A 21,755-nucleotide genomic window follows, 5' to 3' on the forward strand; every position below is an offset into this window, starting at 1 on the left:
TATACCTGCTAGTGCTGCTGAGAATACCCTATGTCTGCTAGTGATGGATTTATAATTTACCTGCAAGTGCAGCAGAGAATGCCCTATGTGTGCTAGTGATGGATTCATTATATAGTTACAAGGACAGCCGAGGCTGCTCTATGTCTGCTAGTGATGGATTCATAATATACCTGCAAGTGCTGCTGAGAAGGCCCTATGTGTGCTAGTGATGGATTCATAATATACAGACAAGTGCTACAGAGACTGCCCTATGTGTGCTAGTGATGGATTCATAATATACCAACAAGTGTTGCTGAGACTGTCCTGTGTGTGCTAGTGATGGATTCATAATATACTCACCAGTGCTGTTGAGACTGCCCTATGTGTGCTAGTGATGGATTCATAATATACCAACAAGTGTTGCTGAGACTGTCCTGTGTGTGCTAGTGATGGATTCGTAATATACTGACCAGTGCTGCTGAGACTGCCCTTTGTGTGCTAGTGATGGATTCATAATATACCTGCAAGTGCTGCTGAGAAGGCCCTATGTGTGCTAGAGATGGATTCATAGTATACCTGCAAGTGGAGCCGAGAATGCCCTATGTGTGCTAGAGATATATTCATAATAAGCAGCCGAGACTGCTGAATGTCTGCTAGTGCAGAGGCTGAGTTAGGAACACAAGAGACATCAGAAGGGGGTGCACGGTCAGTTAGAGCCTGGTTTTGCCTCAGCCCCAGGGGCATCCAACTGACGTCATTAACCACTGGTATACCGGGGTCCTCATACTATTGTTACCCCTAGCACACCCCCTCGCGCGCTTCACACTGAAGGCAGCGGCGAGCGAGACGCCCTCCCAGAGGTGATGCGAGCCTGAAGGTCTCAGCTCAGTAATGTACAAAATAACAGATATAGAGGACATGTAAACAGAAAAGACAATAGACAAAACTGTTTATAGCAGAGATGTTCGTGGTGGTAATACCAATATACACCCCCTCCTCACTGAATAACCCGGGTGCAGATCAGTCACCCTGAATATTCTTCACAGAGGGGAACTAACCCCATCAAGCAATCCAATCTCGAGGTGCCTCCTGGCAATCTGCATGATCTCAGGCTCTGGGATATCAAGCTAGAAATACTCCCACACAGGCCACTCTCACCACAGATATGGCTCTTCACAATGAACACTGTGAGGCCTGCGGGCTTGGTCAGGAGACTGATAAATATAGATAAAGGCCTACTGCCTTTCACAAGAACATTTCAGACATTTAACTAAAACCTACAGGCATTGTAATTCACATTAGGGTGTCTTTTTTAAAAAGACCGTGCAGATTTTTAAGCAGGTCTAAAACATTGTACAAAAATCTTTCCCAGAGAAACAACAAACTCGTTAATTAGACTCCATGTTTCTTATTTTGGAAGCCCTGATCCCGGGTGAATCTCTTTGTTTACTCGGGTGCCTGGTGACCCTCCCGACCATCAGGCCAGCTTCTCCCGGGGCCTTAAAGGTTAGACCCACTAGAATGGTTGTATGCAGGTTCCACCCAGGCACCTGCCTTTTCTCCTCTGGGGTATGTGTTTTCCAGGGAGTGTCTCCCTGCTGTGGTAGTCTGGAGCACGCGCCTTCCTCTTTGCTGCTGTCCGGGTGAGTTAGAGACTGGCGGGAGCTTCACACAAGCAGGAGTTGCAAAAGTGCAAAACTGCACATGCAGTTGGTCGGGCATTCTGCTCCACAGAGCGGCCCCTGCATTGGAGGCAGTGACAGCCCTGTCTTCTTCCTGGAGAGTTGTGATCGCCTTTCCTGGACCGCTTCCTCCCCACCCTGCCTTAATATATCTGCCTCTTCATTGGTGGTCGATGGGTCTGGAGGCTTCGGGTCGGATCTTACTGTGGCTTCCTGGGATCACAGCAGATCCCTGGTGGGTGTTCGCTCAAACCAGGAGGCTCAATCAAAGTATCTGAAGGGTATTCTGACAGAGCTGTGCAGTCCTGATAAAGGTTTGCAAGCGACAAGGGAGGGTATGGAAACCAAGGTATCTTATCCTGGGGAGGCTTTGTTTAAAGGCCTACCACATCAGAAGGCGGAGGGGCTTTAACAAACTTGTGGGGCTCAGTTTATATCAAAACACCCAATGTTAATCCGGAAAAGCCAGAACATCCACCCCCTTCCCAAGTTCTCCTTGAGCTATTATCTTTCCCAGCGGTATAAGCATGCAGACCACAAGAACTAGGGGTGGGCAGAGGAGAGAGAGGTTGAGGTAAAAGAGTGCAGGCAACAAAAGAGTGACTTGGCCCAAACTGGCCGCAGGGAAGACTCTCCGCCTGGCGGTAGAACAGAAACCTCAGATCTTCCTTCTCAGGACGAAGCAAAAACACAGTCAGCTAAGAACCCCCAGCCAACAAAAGCTTGTGCTACTGCGCGTAAAGCCACCCCAGTGCCTGCCGGGGAGAAGGAACCTATCGTACCAGGAGCCAGAATGAAGAGTATAGTGACTGCTGTCACTGTACTAAGTTTGCACCGAGGCCCCATGTCCTGGTGCTCGATGTCATTGGTCGTGGAAAATAAGTTAGAAAATTACACCCCCTGCATTGATCTAAAATTCTTAATATCTTTCAGCAAATGTATTTGCTTTCTGGGATATCCTCTGATCGAGCCTCTGTGGGGTTCCAGGTCTGGAGCAAGGGAGGGAACCTATCAAGACTGGTTTTCTCCTATCCTTGCATCGCTCTTTTGGTGGCAAAAGCAGACGGTAATCCCGCCAACGCTGGCTCAGAGGTCAGATGTTCGATAGGTGAGAAGCCCAAGATGTTCGACTCTGGTTCAAACGCCTCCACTTTCGAAAATCTGCATGGAGGGCTGGCTCCCGGCCAGTGGTAGCAGATTCTATCATATCCCCAGCATAGGGTGTGGCCAGCTGACATGAAAGTAAGCCAAGATAGGCCCCAAGAATGTGAGGGTGGTATTCCCAAATGACAGATCAATAGACCAGGAGGTGGTCCCAGATTGGGAGCAGGGAATAGATTTGCCCCTGATGCAGCTCCCCCCATACATGGGCGTGGGAGGTCTGGCCAAGTGGGCCATCGAGTGAGGAATCCGGTCTGGATCCGAGAATCCTAGGTTGGAACATTCACAGGCTTGACCGTCTTAGAGCGGTGACCTGGAAAAAAGAATATAACCTCATCTTTCTGTTCCTTCAGACGTTCTGTTTGTGAGCAGATAAAACGTTGGAAGTCTTTGTAGTTATGTACAGCAAAGGGTCTAAACGAGGGAGGGTGGAGCCTCCGCAGGGGTATTGACCGTAATTTCTACCAAGGTGATAATAAAACATTGGAGGTTATTAATTTGTTTAGTGCTATGTCACTCTCTGCGGTTAAACTTGGTTTGAACAATGCTTGTCGCTGTTTTATACGCCTTGACCCAAACTATCTTGAACTTTTACAAGCAAATCAATTCGCAGAAAGCATTGATGTTTTCTTGGTGAGCCAAGAAAACAGAATCTTGTAGTTTCATCGAGATTTTAGGTTAATATGTTGGCCTGCATACGTGTAAATCTTAAATGGGCGGTCACGCGTAACCTGCCATACTAATGGGAAGGGCTCGTTTGATTTTGCCTGTCAGCAAATGAAAAGTCTGGTGAGAGACCGCTAAACAAGTTAGGTTACGTCAAGATGGTAATTTCAAACTGGAGCTTCAAAGGCTAAAGAGTCAATACAAGCAAATGATTAAAGGCAAAAATGCCCCCTTCTAACATAGCAAATGGGATAATATATTGAAGGTAAAAAAATCATGTGGCTTACCTGGGGGACCCTCACGTGTATGATTGTTGAGAATGTCTGGGCAGCACATTTGGGAGATTTGAAGGTAGGCCTCCTCTTACATTCAGTCCTAAATATAAGAATCTGACCTCCTCCTGGTTTTCTGTGAAGGAAGTAAGGGTGGTAATTGATCGTTTCAAGCTGTCAAGAGCCGCAGGTCCTGATAGTATCCCGGCAGTGTTCATTGAGTCCAATAGCGACTGATGGGCAAGGGTGTACTCCCTTTTATTTTCGTGTCTCTCCCCTGAGGCGGAAGCCGGGGGCTTTGTCTGCATTATTGCTTTTAATATTGTATTGTCTGACCTTTTGCGATCCAGTAAATCACGTAGTAATCACATTGGTAGAGGCATGAGTCGAGTTTTCAGCGCCAAGACGCCCTCGGGCATATGCTCACGCTTTATAAATCACAAAAATAAATAAATACATTTTTATTATGTTGAATAGCTTCAACTGGCCACCATGTTTTCCCCATTATGAAGGGGTTCAATAGGGAAACCAGTTTTATAAAGAGGAATGGTTCTGACCCCTTACATTGGAGACTTATCTGCCATTTGGATCCTTCGGTGAAGGTGATCTCAAAAATCCTGCTTGCCCGGTTGGATGACTGGGCATATGAACATAAGATCGTACCGCTCGAGTAAGGTGGATTTTGGGAAGGCCACTCGACCGTAGACCATTGTTGTGCTCACTGGGCCATCATTTGTAAGGCCCTTGAAGTGAACCAAAGGCTATGTTGCTGGTTTATTGACTTCTGGACAGCCTTTCACACAGTAGACTGGGGGGACTCCTGGGGAAAACTTGACTCCTGGAAGCTCCCGACCGACCTCCTTAGTGCACTACAAGCTCTACAAGGGCACAAGCTGGGCTTGATCAATATGGAAGGTTATCCCTAAAAAAATCACAATACAGAATGGCCTCCGGCAATAGTGTGTCTGACCCCACTGACTTTTTAGTTTATCTCTTGCAGATCTGTTGGCAGCTATAAGTATAACAAATTAATTTCCCCCCAAAGTTTGGAAGACGCATATCCCTTGTCCGCTGCATGGAGACGACTTGGATCTGCTGGATTATACCCCGACCGGTCTGCAGAGAACTGGATTCTCTGGCAGCGTATAGCAGGTGGAACTCATTGAAAATTAATTTGGAGAAAACCAAGGTCCTGGTATTTGGGGGGAAAAAAGTAATTCACTTTAAACAGTACCTGAATTCCCGAAATGTGGAAGTAGTGAATTCTTATACATATCTACGTATGTCCTTTAATAGGAGCTTAAAATGGGACACTCATATGGGTGCGTCAAGCAAAAGTCCAAGCTGCAAGCTGGTGGTCTTGTCAGATTTAACTAGAAATTTGAAGGTTTGGCCCTCACTCAACCAATGAAGGATTACGAAGGAAAAATCCCCGCTGCGGCTGCATGGAGCTGAGGTACTTGCCCTTGACCCCTCTTGTGATTGGAACTTCTTTGCAGGGGGCAGTACTAGGGAGGCTCTTGATGCTGCCTTCAGAAACCATGGTTCAGGGGATAAGGAAGAAACCATCTGTGTTCATGGAATCTGTTGGTGAACTCCCATGTCAAGAGTTTTTTCCACAGGCAAAGCTAGCTTTGAGAGAATCTGTGGGAAGCTCATCGTTTCTTTAGACCTGGACTATCTAAGAGAGTCTTTGATAAGCCTCTCATTAAATACCCGTGGCCAGGACATGGTCTTCCCCTATTTGGCCCAGATTCCGAAACAACCTTTTAAAAGTGAATGGGGCGTAACCCCTTCTTTTCATCCCGTACCTGGTGCAATGTGATCAGGAATGGTAATGGATTTTGTACATGTCCTCGGAATGTAAGATGCTCCTTGTCTCGTGTACTTAAGGACTGTGTTTTTTTAAATTTCTGCTGCTATTAAGTTTTTGATACCCTTGTAACACATCAAAGGCTGGAGACTATGGCACTGTTGTCCAAAATGCGTTATCTCGATGTGCCAGTGGAAATTGCAAGTTTTATACAGACAGTCCAAAAAGAGTTGGAAGGATGGGTGGACCGTGTCGGGGTGGCCAGTGGGTGTCCTAAAGCAATTTTAGAATGTACGGTTGTTTTATTGTTTAGAATAGTTTATGAATAATTATCCTAATAAACTTTGTATTACCTCTTCGTAACCCCTCTGCTTGCACCTCCTCCTGCAGGGCACTCTTCTAGTACACCTTCTGCTGATACCTTCTCTTGCACGGCCTCTTCTAGTACCTCTTCTGCTCATACCTTCTACTGCAGGGCATTCCTCTAGTACCCCTTATGCTCGTACCATCTCCTTTACGGCAGTCGTTTAGTCCCCTCTCTGCTCTTACCTCCTGCGTTTGACAGTCTTTTAGTACTCCTTCTGCCGGGCCGCCATTCTTAGGCCACTTTTCTGTTCGTACCTGCTCTTGCAGGGCACTCATCTAGTACCTCTTCTGCTCAGTGAGCTGGACTCCTGTGTCGAGGTAGATGCAGTATCTCCACCAGATTATGACCCACTTTCCTTGCACTGCTTCTCAGTCAACACTCCTCTCTGCTGAGGACCCCACAAGGCAGTCTTCACCCTGGAAGGGGGGATGTACTTCTCAGTGGTTGGGATATCACCTAGAAGATCAACATCTCTTATGAGTGGGAATCAATCATATCTAGTAATGTTATATGAAATTCACCATGTATGGGGGTCATGCGACACTGATTAGAATATAACAGACATACGGGTCATGTAACCCTATTTACAATATAACAGACTGTGACATGTGGCCGCATTCAGAAAATCGTAGACTGTGCTGGTTTATGTGAATCTTTTCAGAATATTGTGTGAAAACGTTATCTTTGACTTTTAGAGTATCAGACTGTGCCATGTTTTGAACAAAGAGAGACCAGAACGATTGTGATATAGTGTTCACCGCACTCTGCATTGTTCCCTTAGTCAGAAAGTATGCTCAATCTTAGGACCAATCATTCAAAGTGACCATAAAATTAACAATTGCAAAAGTGTGAGAGGAGCATACCCACACATTACACCTTTTTATGTTCAATAGGATAATTTTTCACAGAAGGCGAAATAAGGTGAAGTAGTGTGGCTCACTGGTTAGAGGCGGCAGACCCGAGAGCAGAGGACGGCCCGGGACCAGGGTTCGATTCCCGACGCGGCAGGTTTCTGGACCAGGGTCAGCGGACTCGATAATTCTCTCGCCTCGGTGCCCACTTTGATCAGCGATCACACTCGGCAACTCTGGGCATTAGCTTGCCTCATCTTCACTAACGGCCCCACCAGACCGCCGGGGATGCCTGGTCTCACCCTGGAGATACCCACTAAGGGACCATCTCTCAGGGAAGCCAGGAAGGGTTTCGCAGCGGTCGAAGCGCGGAGATACTCCTCCGGGAGTCGATCCTAGCGCTATATAAACCTGCAATTAATTAATTAATTAATTAATTAATTAAAGGGTTATAACAGTATCACAGCACATGAAACAGACATCACTAACAGTTGTTTCCGAAAATTCATCTTTTATTCTCTTCTCTTGAACTTTAAAATCAAGGACACTGACACATCTAAGGACACAGCCAACGCGTTTCGTCCCTGAACATAGGGGCCATTTCAGGGCTGTTGTAGAACATATATATATATATATATATATATATATATATATATATATATATATATATTCACTGAAAAAACCATAGGTTATAGACCATATATAGTTAGGAATTCGCATTTACAAAACCTTATTTTACTCACACAAAACCATTGAAATTCCATATATAGTTAGTTGCACTAACTATATATCGCGCACCCGCAATCCACTGCTGATGGTGTCACATATTACATCATTCATGACATGGTCAGTGACATCACTGATGACATCTCAAATGACATCACTGATGACATCTCAAATGACATCACTGATATCTCATTTGACATTACTGATCACATCACTGATGATATCATTCATGTGATAATACGATGAACCTCTTCAGACTCTAATATAACCTTAGATACAATCAGTGTAAACAGACACTCACAGACTGTCACTCATCCATGGAGTTACTCACACACCTAGTCAGTCATGCAAAGAATCAATCACACCTCCATTTCCTCAACTATACAGTTATACAAACTTTACTTATTCAAACATATACTAACACATATTTACTCTCTTATACAATCCCTGATACAAGTTCACAATGATCCATACAGCCACTCACACATTCACTGGCTCCTATGCACAGTTATTTATATATGTCAACTCTCACATGTACTGTGTTTTACATGTGTACTTACTTTGACATGCAGCACTGAGATATCCATTCACTCACCAATACACTCATGCACACAGTCAACCGCCCATACAGCTGTTTCCACATGCACTTTAGAAACCATACATCTAGTGAATCAACTGCTCACACATCTATGCACAGAGTCATACACCTCCCAGCCACCCACACACACACTCAGTCTCCCATACAAATACTTGGGCAACCAATCAATAACCCATATAGTTACTCATATAGCTACTTATCAACACATGCAACAGTTTACAGAACAACAGACATAATGATGCACAAATTAAGACGGTTTAGTCACTAACCCATACACTCAGTGAGACACATTTAATCACTCACTCATACAGTCAGTCATGCACCTACTAAATCCTTCATCCAGACACTTATACATCCACTCATTCTTCAATATGTAAGACATATTTTAACTTTACAGAAACATACAGTCACTGGATGTTGTCATCAGTGATGTCATCAGTGATGTCACTGACCATGTCATGAATGATGTAATATGTGACATCATCAGCAGTGGATTGCGGGTGCGCGATATATAGTTAGTGCAACTAACTATATATGGAATTTCAATGGTTTTGTGTGAGTAAAATAAGGTTTTGTAAATGCGAATTCCTAACTATATATGGTCTATAACCTATGGTTTTTTCAGTGAATTTTCAAGGTTTTGTAAATGCTAATTCCTAACTATATATGGCCTATAACCTATGGTTTTTTCAGTGAATTTTCAAGGTTTTGTAAATGCTAATTCCTAACTATATATGGTCTATCGCCTATGGGTTTTTCAGTGAATATATATATATATATATATATATATATATACATACATATATAAACATATATCATCTGTATATCTATATAAATACAAACATAAATGCATGCATACATATACTTATATGCATACAGATGCATGTTATTTACATGAAAGTTGAAAAAACACTAATAAAAGCAAAGCTAAAAAGCCACCTCATTACAAACAGAATGGCTTTAACTTAAACGAGGGCGAGATCTATTGCATTTTCAATGCTTGTTTACTTTGGTTCCATCAAGAAGGCATTCAGATGTGTCAGACATTTGCCATAAATTCTGAATGTTAGCACTCTAGTTGCACATTAGATCACTGTAGTAAAGCTACTGCTCACCAGGGACGTCTGCTGCTGGCATTCAAAGTGCATGTTTCAGTCTGCATGTCAGAATTTTTTTAATGAAATAGAAGAGGATTTGAGAAGTCACTCAAAAATGATCCCTAATTTTTCTTTCTGAAGCACTAATCCTACTTTCTATGGCAAAATTAACCCCCTCATGTTGTTCCTTTTTAAATTGAGTGTTTTCAGACTTACCACTTCATTCCAATCAAGATGGCTTCTGTTGTGCCATACTTTTGTCATAAGTAAGACTGTTAGCGCTCTAGTTGTTCTTTAGAACACTCTGGAACATTCTGTCATTGGGCTATACTTGGGCTACATCTGGGTGATATTTGGGCTACATTTGGGCTCTTTGTCTCTGGTGGCCATTTTGGGAGACTGCATGTCAGAATGTTTTAATGAAATAGAAAAGGATTTGAGAAGTCACTCAAAATGTGCCCTAATTTTTAATTCTGCAGCACTAATCATACTTTCTATGGCAAAATATACCCCCTCATGTTGTTTCTTTTTAAATTAAATGTTTTAAGAGTTACCACTTTATTCCAATCAAGATGGCTTCAGGTGTGCCATACCTTTGTAATAAGTAGGACTGTTTGCGCTCTAGTTGTTCTTTAGAACACTATAGGAGGCTGCAGTAGAACACAAAGGAATCAACTGACAGTCTCTGTCCTTGTTGGATGTACATGTTTTACTGAGAATGTCAGACTTCATTTTCACATGACTGAGAAAGATAATGTGAATTTACAGAAAATATGCTTTCAGTTTAGCTTATAGATCCCCTTCCAAACCACTGTGGGAAAATCATGAGATATTAGTTTTCTTTCAAACAATATTCATGATATCACAGCAGAAGGTTTTTTCACATGGTAAAATCACCTTAGAACCCACCACAATTCCTAAAACGAGTATGGTACCATCAACAAATGATTTATAATGTAACTAAAGTCCTAAAACCCTCTATTAACTACAATGCTTTTTAATGAGGTGCTATCATGTATATTGGTCCCAAGATGGCTGCCAACACTTCTTGGATGAAGTGCTGACAGCCAATCAGATCAGATGTGTGGTTAGGCTCCGCCCAGATATATATCTTTTTTTTTAACCTAAATTACTCAAAACCCACTGGAGCACATATATTGAGACCTAGCAAAGGCACATCGGGCTAACAGTCCCTACAATTTTGCCAAGTTTCGTGCAAATCCATTCAGCCGTTCGAGCTAAAAGTGAGGCCAACCGCCCTATAGAAATTAACATGGGAAAAATGCGTTTTGGGACCCCCCTTTTTTCTCAGCCCCCCTCTTGATGAAACCCCCCCCAAATTGTCAGGGGCTGCTCAGAAACAAAATGTTCCATTTTCCTGAAAATTTCAGCCAATTCCGTCCACAAACGCCAAAGTTATTAGACATAGAATTTTCAAAAATCCCATAGAGAAAAAAATCCTAACTATATATACCTACTGGCGACCGCCAGTAGGTAATATACACTTTAGACAAATCTAACAAAAGAAATACACAAATTACAATAAGAGCAACAGAAAATAACCATACAGACAATAAAAGATAACATGAATTCTAGAACATTTAGAAGGTTTTTCTGTATACAAACCTAAATCTCATAACTTAAGTGGTAAAATGCCAAAATGATATAACAACCTTCCTGTGGTATTCGATCAAGTCTTCATAATGATTCCAAAACATCATAGTATGTTTATACACCAAAATATTTATTGAGTGTGAGGGATAGAATGTCTGTGCTTCATTGTGTTTATGCAGACACACTGTCATTGCCATTAGCCTCTATGTTTATGTAAACATTCTGCCATGTATCCCTTATTTGACCTTAACACCAATTGGTCTAGTTTCCACTGAGTCAGCACATCACCAGCAAAGCCTTCATCCATATATATGTTAGAGTTAGGAACGTCTACTTAGACAATGTGAAACAAAATGAATTTCACGGTTATGTACATTGGACCAGGGACTAAATGAATTTCACCACTTTATCTGAATAGCATTGAGTGCGTATACTTCCTGAATGTTTATATTCTTGTAGCCATACACTCATGTCAGATGACATTTAGACTGTTCTATTTCATTCAGCAGTATGTAATTATCGTACGATCAATAGTCTTTTAAATCTTGGTGGTAGCTACCCAATACGTTTAGGCACTTTAAGTAGCTTTCTGTTACTTCTACTCTAGAGACATTGTCACCGCCTTACATCTCCATATGCTGACTTTTCTTCTTTGTCACCTTCTGGTAATTATCATGTCTGGATGACTAGAAAATTAATGCCATCTGACTCATTATGTTAGTTATTTTAGTATTTCAGACATAATATGGGCTTTAAGTTTGTGTATAGAAATATCTTCTAAATGTTTTAGAATTCATGTAGGCTTTTGTTGTCTATATGATTTTCTGTTGCTGTTATTGAAATCTGAGAATGTTATTAGTTAGATTAGTCTAAAGGGTTTATTTATATGTTTTACCACAGCCCTGAAGAAGTCCCTATGTTCAGGGATGAAATGTGTTGGCTGTGTCCTTAGATGTGTCTTTGTCCTTGATTTTAAAGTTCAAGAAAAGAGAATAAAGGCTGAATTTTCTGAAAGAACTGTTTCATGATGTCTATGTCATGAGCTGTGATACTGTTATAACCCTTATTTCTCCTTTTGTGAAACATTATCCTAATGGATATAAAAGACTGTGTAATGTGAAGTCATTCATATCACCCACTGCTGTGTCATGTGACCATGTTGAAAACATCATACAATGCGTGACATGACCCCATTCATATTAGCAGACTGTGTTATGGTTTGTGATTCCCATTAAGGAGATCAGTTTCTGCTGTGTAATGGGACCACTTTCAGAATGTCACAATCTATGCTTAAACAATAAACAGATAGTTGGGACCAAAGGGAATTTTAAAGACCACGCTCCAACATGTTCCCTACATAAATATCAAAAACAAAAATATTGGAGGGTCTAGCACACAATGTATCCTAACAGGGTACCCTATAGAAACTTCAAACCAGGTGTATCAAAAACAAGAGAGTCATCCCCATGATGATCAAGGAGGGATGCCCATCAGTCACCACACGGAACCACCCTTCATCATTTGGGATTCCACCAAGACCACTGTTGGGATAGCCAATCCACTATCACGGTCGGGGATCCTTATTTAGGAAGGAGCTCCACTGCCGATCAGTGAGGTCTAACTGGGGTCTTGCTTCTCAAATTCTGAGGATGAGAATATCAAAACTTGGGGACTGATGTTGCAGTGCTCAAAAAGTGTTAAAATAAGAAAAAACTAGTGAATGTAAAATAGGATAGGGGGGTACTTATAACTTTATTCCGGTGTTACCCTGCCTTCCAATGTTAAAAAGTAGTAGTTAGTGACAGTCAAAAAATATAAAGACCGTCTAGATGTTCAACGTGGTCGACATGTTTCAGCAAATTAAAGACCTATTCGTCATTGCTTTCTTCAGGACCATGTTAACTAATAGCTACTGCAAACTAAGTGATAGTGAATACAACTAAGTGCTCAAAATCAAAATAAGATACAGAGGTCACCTGATGTCACTAGGTGTTCTGCTCCCTCTTAACATGAATTCTAGAGAAAGTGGAAACAGAAAGGTTTGAAGGATGCAGTCAAGGTTGGTCTGTTAGAAAAACAGTTTAACATTAAATTCATAGTTATGATTAATAATGAGTAACAACACAGTATACTAAATGACTCTAATAATGAAGCGCATACATATAATCATTGGGCCTAATCTGTTGACTACCAATGAAGAAATTTAGCCCCATCTTACCATTTTTGTAAGAGGTATAGACCTCACCCCACCTGGCCACGGATCAGGAAAGAGGAGAAGCACCGCTCTGAGATAGAAAGAGATGTAAATAGGCAAGCATTAATACACTCAAGCTACCGGTTTACTCCAGGAGTCGAAGTAGCGCGTGTCAAGCCAGGGAATTGCTCACTCTCAACACACATACATAACAGCATATATATAAATGGCTAGAAATGTGCCATCACAAAGTAAATGCTTAAGTGAATAAGGCTCCATAGTGTTGTTGTTGCTCCCTCAATCTCAAAGGGAATGGAGAAAACTAAGCCCACACATTATTTATATATCTACGTATTCAAGAATCAAGCCTGTACTATGTGGTTGAACCGCTTGAAAAGGCAAATTCATTCAAGTTAAGTGTTGTCCGTGTCTTCTCACTGGCACACACATTATCTCCCCATTCAGCGTGTCACACACACATAAGGAAAAAAGCATTTCCAGACCGCAAGATGACCCGGTGAACCGCTCGAAATGGCAAATTCATTCAAGTCACGTGTGGTCCGTTGTCCGTGTCTTGTCACTGACACACACATTGTATCCCCCATTCAGTGTGTCACACACACGCATAAGGAAAAAGCATTTCGAAAAAGCATTTCCAGACCGCGAGATGACCCGGTGTATACTCCTCACCTGTCAGTCGGTACTACAGCGTCGGCATCCAAGCCGATCAGGGAGGTACCGGCGGAAGGTCTGAAACCAGTTATATTGTGTCGTCTGATTGGTCCTTCAGTGCTCACATGGTGGCTTCTCATAGCCAGGATGTGAGTTCTCTTCTAATTGGCTGAAGAGAACGGACTAATCGCCAATAAGGATGCCATATTTATCGAAAGGCATGCTGCAATTTGTAAACACTGCCGTGCATACGAACTTTAAATAACTTTATTAGTTAGAATCGCTGATGACTGAAAACACAATCAAACTTCAAGGCAAGATAGAATATACAGCATGCCTATCATTTTGGAGGTGTTAAAGTCCACGATCTCCCAAGTCAGTATAGAAACACCTCGGTAAAAAAGAAAAAAAGACATTATATTCTAATTTTCTATCTTGCCTTGGCATCCTGATTGGCGATTAGTCCGTTCTCTTCAGCCAATTAGAAGAGAACTCACATCCCGGCTATGAGAAGCCACCAAGTGAGCACTGAAGGACCAATCAGACGACACAATATAACGGGTTTCAGACCTTCCGCCGGTACCTCCCCGATCGGCTTGGATGCCGACGCTGTAGTACCGACGGACAGGTGAGGAGTATACACCGGGTCATCTCGCGGTCTGGAAATGCTTTTTCGAAATGCTTTTTCCTTATGCTTGTGTGTGACACGCTGAATGGGGGAGACAATGTGTGTGTCAGTGACAAGATACGGACAACGGACCACACGTGACTTGAATGATGAATTTGCCATTTCCAGCGGTTCACCGGGTCATCTTGCGGTCTGGAAATGCTTTTTTCCTTATGTGTGTGTGACACGCTGAATGAGGGAGATAATGTGTGTGCCAGTGAGAAGACACGGACAACACTTAACTTGAATGAATTTGCCTTTTCAAGCGGTTCAACCACACAGTACAGGCTTGATTCTTGAATACGTAGATATATAAATAATGTGTGGGCTTAGTTTTCTCCATTCTCTTTGAGATTGAGGGAGCAACAACAACACTATGGAGCCTTATTCACTTAAGCATTTACTTTGTGATGGCACATTTCTAGCCATTTATATATATGCTGTTATGTATGTGTGTTGAGAGTGAGCAATTCCCTGGCTTGACACGCGCTACTTCGACTCCTGGAGTAAACCGGTAGCTTGAGTGTATTAATGCTTGCCTATTTACATCTCTTTCTATCTCAGAGCGGTGCTTCTCCTCTTTCCTGAGCCGTGGCCAGGTGGGGTGAGGTCTATACCTCTTACAAAAATGGTAAGATGGGGCTAAATTTCTTCATTGGTAGTCAACAGATTAGGCCCAATGATTATATGTATGCGCTTCATTATTAGTCATTTAGTATACTGTGTTGTTACTCATTATTAATCATAACTATGAATTTAATGTTAAACTGTTTTTCTAACAGACCAACCTTGACTGCATCCATCAAACCTTTCTGTTTCCTCTTTCTCTAGAATTCATGTTAAGAAGGAGCAGAACACCTAGTGACATCAGGTGACCTCTGTATCTTATTTTGATTTTGAGCACTTAGTGAATACAACTATCACTTAGTTTGCAGTAGCTATTAGTTAACATGGTCCTGAAGAAAGCAATGACGAATATGTCTTTAATTTGCTGAAACATGTCGACCACATTGAACATCTAGACAGTCTTTATATTTTTTGACTGTCACTAACTACTACTTTTTAACATTGGAAGGCAGGGTAACACCGGAATAAAGTTATAAGTACCCCCCTATCCTATTTTACATTCACTAGTTTTTTCTTATTTTAACACTTTTTGAGTACTGCAACATCAGTCCCCAAGTTTTGATATTCTCATCCTCAGAACCTGAGAAGCAAGACCCCAGTTAGACCTCACTGATCGGCGGTGGAGCTCCTTCCTACATCCGGACCCCCGACCGTGATAGTTGATTGGCTATCCCAGCAGTGGTCTTGGTGGAATCCCAAATGATGAAGGGCGGTTCCGTGTGGTGACTGATGGGCATCCCTCCTTGATCATCATGCGGATGACTCTCTTGTTTTTGATACACCTGACAAACTATGCTTAGTCATGTTAGACCAAACCCTATGCTGTGTCATGTGTTCCCATTCACAATATTACAGACTGTGCTGTGCTATACGACTCTTGTCACATGATTACAGGCAGCAACAGGAATGGCTCCTTAATGTTTTCTAACTATAGAATGACGTGTTTCCCTCCTAAAAATACTGCCACATTTTGACCTCTTCTGTGGAAGCTGATTTCTCTGTTTGTTTCTCTGTTTTGCAGGATTTCAGAAGCACCCTGAGCAGGTAAGGCTGGTTTATTATCCTCCTCAGTGTGTAAGGAGCAGGCCTCGGTGCTGCTGTGTGAATGCCAATACAGAGCTCACACAAAGTGTTAGTGTCGGATCTCCATAAAATAACTTTGTGTCTGAAATTATTTCGATTCCCTTAAACTTCCTTAATTTTCCAAAATCCTTCTGAGTCCTCAGGAAACTTCACTTAGCCCAGAAATAATTGCTACAATTATAAACTTCTGTCCTCCCAAATCTTGTAAACCTACCTGAAGTCCTCAGAAAAGTGCCCTGATCGCACGGAAACCTTAAGTACATTCTGGGAGCCCCCTCAGGTTTTCCTCAATTCAGAGTTCATCAAAAAGATGCCCCGACCACAATTAACACATCCCTTCAGTGCTCCCCATCGTAATTGGAAATTAATTCAATCCATATTCAGGCTCCTTCTTTGGGGAATTCCATCTAATCCCTAGAGGTGCCCGGCTCACAGCCTGGAGTAAAGTCTAGTGGATGCTCTTCTGTCTCACCACGGTGTTGAAATCAAAGACAATCACTTACTACCTGGCTCCAATGATAAGAACCTCTTGTGCAGGCTTTTAGTTGTTGTTAACTTTACCAATGACATCACTCGGATTAAACCAATGGGAGCAGATCCTAGGGTGACCACTGGCGTCTGAAATGGCCTGATCCTTGGTGCTGCGCATGCTCAGTAGCATCATCAACATTACATCTTTCCAAAACTTTACCACCGAACCTCTGCAGTCGGGCGTTGCCGGACTGTTGCTCGTAGTCTGTGTAGCGAAGAGAGGTGGTAGGATTGTCCCATAAATGCATCTGAGCGGCACCTACCTTTCTGTTCAGGCCTGCGTCACTCACCTCTGCTCGCTCCAGTGGTCTCTGGTGCCCAAACACGGGCTGTCTGGGGATGTCTGGCCCCAGCACAAGATTCCAGTGTCACCAGCTCGTGTGACCTGTTTGACCGGTCTGACCGGTCACCCACATCGGGATCCTCACGGTCTTCCCAGAGCCTGGACACGTTGTGGAGATAAAAGAGCCGTGAAACCTGCGGGTGAAAGATACAATTCTTGCCACCTCCTCTTGTCCTCATTTTGCTGTCCCCATAGAACCCTTCAGCTCCGGTGATCCGCCTCAGAGTCCATTCATCAGGGAGCCACAGCTTGCACCTCGCACAGATCAGAGTGTCTGGCCCTAAATTCAGGACTCCAGAAATGACGAGGCACACAGTTATATATTATCAAGGATATGACCTGAGAGATTGCATAGTTCAGGGCTCCCACACTCTGTTTATACCATGCCTGGCATGGCAGAGACTTACAGAGTCTACATCCTGTAAGCCTGCACCATTTGAGTCGGGCGTCGTATTGCAGGAGTCTACACTCCTTAAGCCTGTACAGTGTCAGGGCCCAGATCTAGTATTACAAGAATCTACACTCTGTAAGGCTGTGTCAGGATGCACTAGCCTTTGACAGTTCTGGTTGGTGTCTCCTGTGTGCCCTGGCACTTTGGTTGGTGTCTCCTGTGTGCCCTGGCACTCTGGTTGGTGTCTCCTGTGTGCCCTGGTGCTCTGGATGGTGGCTCCTGTGTGCCCTGGCTCTCTGGTTGGCGGCTCCTGTGTGCCCTGTCCCTCTGGTTGGCGGCTCCTGTGTGCCCTGTCCCTCTGGTTGGCGGCTCCTGTGTGCCCTGTCCCTCTGGTTGGCGGCTCCTGTGTGCCCTGTCCCTCTGGTTGGCGGCTCCTGTATGCCCTGACACTCTGGTTGGGGGCTCTTGTGTGCCCTGGCTCTCTGGTTGGTGGCTGGTACGGGCCATCTGATCGGAAGCCGACCCGGGATTGTTGGTCTGTGTATTGAGGACCAGATGGCTGGCAGTTCAGTTGCGGCAGCTATTGCTATCTTGTTTCTACTCTTCGGTTCTATCAGCCCTTTCATTTGTAGAGTTTAGTAGTTATGGGGAAATGGCTCAGTGGATTGGCCCAGAGGGTCCAGGGGGCTTAAACCACTTGAGCTAATCATAGATGGCTTCTAGGGAGGCAGATAACACCATTGGGTTTCCAGGGCAAAAAACTGGATTAAAGTCCAGGTAGGGACAGTGTACGATCCACCCTCATTGTTGATGTGTGGACCAACTTTTTGTGTAAAACAAAAAGTTTCATACAAGCCAGGCCGACTGAATGTCAACATGAAGTGTGTGTGTGTTTGTGTGTGTGAGAAAGCGATAGGCTTAAAGCTTACAAGATTAAATACTGTTTAATGCCACTGCTAACTAATTTGTTCTTGATCGCTAATTTTTATTCTAAAACTCCCATTTTGATATTTTTCCCGCCAATAAGGCAGATAAGGTGATTTTCCATTTCTCAGGTCTGGGTGCTCTGACCAGGCCAACTCGCCTTTTGCAGATACACTTGAAAGGAAGTAAAAGATGTGCTTGCCTTCCAAACAGTTCGTCAAAGCGGCATTGTTAATGTACAGAAGTAGCCATATATGAGCTGAGCTGGTTTGTCCCCTCCACTCTCCACAGGGAATCATTGGGAACTTATGGCTTGATTTAGGGTTTGATGGGCGGAGTAGTGTCCATCGGAATGATGGAGGACATCGCCTCCGCATCCCAGCAGTGCTCAGTCTGCCAAATTTTGAGATGACCGCCTTTTTTCTCTCTCACTGTAACTCTTATCTTTCGTTCTCGTTCTCTGCCTCGCTCTCAATCCTCATCCCTTTCTCATCCAAAATGGCCGACCATTTGAATCCGTCTATGGAGGAAATATAGATTAAAATATGTATATATATATATATAATATGCATTTATGGAAACGAGAAGAAGTAACGCAACAGAGAAGTATATCCATCTTACACTAATGTCAAAAGTGGATGGAGAATAATAAATGGCGGTGGTTCCTTTCAATGTACTGAGATGACCACTGGGACGCGGATCCATTTTCTGAGGGGTTTGTGTTCCAAAGTGCTAGGGCAGTGATGATGGAGTTTGCAGTAACAGAGGTTGTGTAGTAATCCATGCACGGTTCTAGAGAAATAATAACCAGATTTATAGTGGTTCCTCTGGATTCCGGTGCGGACCAACTCTTATAAGAGGGCTGGGAGGAGGGTCTTTAGACTGGGTCTAGCTTGTTGTACCCATCAGATGAGCTCTTGAGTTCTGGCTCTAGAGTATTCTTCCTCTGCCTTTTAACACTTCTGCCCCTCTATCTATTTCTGATCGCAGTGTTATTTTGCACTGTGCAGCCACTGCTTGTTGCTCTTTCAGTACCTGGTTGTCACTGCCTTTAGCGTTGGTGTTCTGTATGAATGACCACTCTTTGTTAGGTTCTGGCATCTTACCTCTTATCTCTGTCGTATTAATAATTTTCTGATCTACGACAAATGAAATTTTGCTAAGGGCGTTAACCTTCTCCAAAGGTCTTACACTGGCTGGAGTTGCTCTTTGACTCCACATACGCCAGACAGTGATTCTCACTTCGACTGAGGCACATGTGGCACGCACGACAAGTTTGAAGAACCTTGGCAAACTCTCTGGGAGAGCACTCTCGACTCTTCGGGTTACGGGGTTGTCATATCCGCTATCTCGTCACCAGTAATGAAATCCTCCCTGGCCCAGTAGCATGTGAAAGAATTACACCACACACACAGCCTGGTATTACACGTCTTTATTCCTCAGAGTCTAACCTCTAACTGAAACGTACTGCATCATTAATTTTATCAACCACACCCAATCACTTACATCACTAGGCTATGGAGTCCGTCAGTGACCATAGTGCTCCTACGCGCAATAATACACAAGATACTAAGGAACTATTATGAAAAAGAGATGACCGATGAATTAGTCAAGAAATTGGCTAAAAAGCTGTTTTTTTTAGGTTATGTCTAAAGTACAAATGTGAAGGGACAGAGCTAAGATGTAATGAGAAAATATTCCAGAGCTTTGGGGCAAAACAGGAAAAGCACAACCACCTTTACAACTTTTTCTAAATGTGGGAATAATTCATAATTTTTAGGTGAATGGAGGAGAGTAGGTTTTTATGCATTGACAGATCTGAATGAGCGAACAAATATTTCCATAAAGCGTAAGCGCGACCACAAGGGTATTAGGGGTGGTACCTTGTTATGTTTGATGGAATATGCAGAGCACTGTGAAGGTGATGCTGGCTTGAAAGGGAAATCTAGGACGAGACCTCAAAGAGGGGTAACTTGACAATGATTGGGTGATATGTGGGATGCTTGGTTTTGAATTGCTTGGGATGTCTGCAGCAAAGTTGATTTGATTGCAATAGTCCAGTCTGAAGCCTGAGAGTGCAGATCTTGCTGTGCAGTGACTGCAGACTCCACTGAAGGTCAGATGGAGGTAAAAGCAGATTCTTGAGGATCCATCTGTAATAAGGTACTCGTATGGAATCCCAAGCATTTTACCGAGTTTCACGGGGTGGGACAAAGAACCAAATTGGAAGATCATGGAGAAAAGTGCAACAGAGAGGAGCATTTGCCAGTGATCAGAGTCTGATTTGCCGGTGTCTGGTGGCCCATGCATTATCGAAAGTAATAGGTTCTTTCCACACCGACCACTAAATCTAATCTACATTTGTGTACCATCAGTTCACATGTAATTATAATTCTGTGAGATTGGATTAGGGTAGCCAGGAATCTACCAGACACACAGATGATTAAAAGATTGTCAGAAAAGGACCTAGAGATTCTTCTTTGGATTCCACCAGAAAGAACAGAGATGGACCACTTGACCACCGTCCCACCTATACAGGCTTCCTGAAGTTTCTAAATCGGTAGATAATGGTTTACTGTGTTGAGTGCCGCTATTGTAATAAAGTTACGTCATTGGCACTGTCGAAATCCGCAGACATCTAAGGTGATCAGCACTGCAAGGAGAACACTCCTGGTGCTTCTATTTGAGTGAAATGTGTAATCTCGGGTGTTATTAGATTCTGGGAAAATGCAGAATTGCTTTGTTGCAGCGGATTCAATCATTTTGCCAGCTGCCGGTTAAAAAGACTGAATAAAAGTTACAAGTATTTAGAAGGATCTAGCCCTGGTTTTGTTGACAATAGAGGGAGAAAGTATCCTAATTTGAAAGCTGCTTGGGCCGTGACTTGTAGAAGTGATTGATTGAAAATGTTGAGCAGTAGGTGTTCAGTTGTAGTTTTTGGAGGAGAAACAATCCACTAAGTCATTGCACAGTTTTTGAGAAAATTTTTGAGTTGAATGATTCTACGCAAATTCTGAGCTAAAGTTAAATAATTATTCTTTTGCATTTTAGTCGTCAAAATTCAAGTGTTTTCATTGCCTTTTTATGAAAATGGCAAAGGTTTACAATGGCGTGGATTGAGTGTGGCAGTGTTGTGGTTGGGTGGTAGTCGGAAAACACATTACCCCAATCAATAAGTAATTTATCAGGTCTGTAGAACAACCCCCACCTGGAGCAGATGTAACCTGTTAACTCTGTTCTCACTGAGCTAACCATTGGGCTTAAAAGACCCACACCTTGGCACTCCGGGGCCTCCCTTGATGCATCCTGATCCCCCCCTGAGCCATCTGCCTTTGAGCCCCCACATCCGATCATCTATACTCTATACTACTATTATAAAGAGAGAACTGTGTCCTTTGAGCCAGGTAAACTCAAAAAGTACACCACCAATCCAAACATCCAAGACCTCTTTGAAAACCTCAGGGCAAGCAGAAGGACATAGGCGATATAAACATAAA

General features: G+C 43.0%; 1 protein-coding gene across 1 annotated transcript in view; it reads left to right on the forward strand.

Annotated features, from left to right (window-relative positions):
* The window catches only part of LOC147710247 (E3 ubiquitin-protein ligase TRIM39-like), a 133,859-nt gene that overhangs the window by 46,975 nt on the left and 65,129 nt on the right, over positions 1 to 21,755 (forward strand). The window contains exon 4 of the mRNA XM_086920920.1: positions 16,008 to 16,030. Within this exon, the coding sequence (XP_086777046.1) occupies positions 16,008 to 16,030 (23 nt within the window). The remainder of the gene's footprint in view (positions 1 to 16,007; positions 16,031 to 21,755) is intronic.

The sequence above is a fragment of the Lissotriton vulgaris genome, chromosome 5, assembly GCF_964263255.1.
Source record: "Lissotriton vulgaris chromosome 5, aLisVul1.2, whole genome shotgun sequence".
In the NCBI taxonomy this organism is placed as follows: Eukaryota; Metazoa; Chordata; class Amphibia; order Caudata; family Salamandridae; genus Lissotriton; species Lissotriton vulgaris.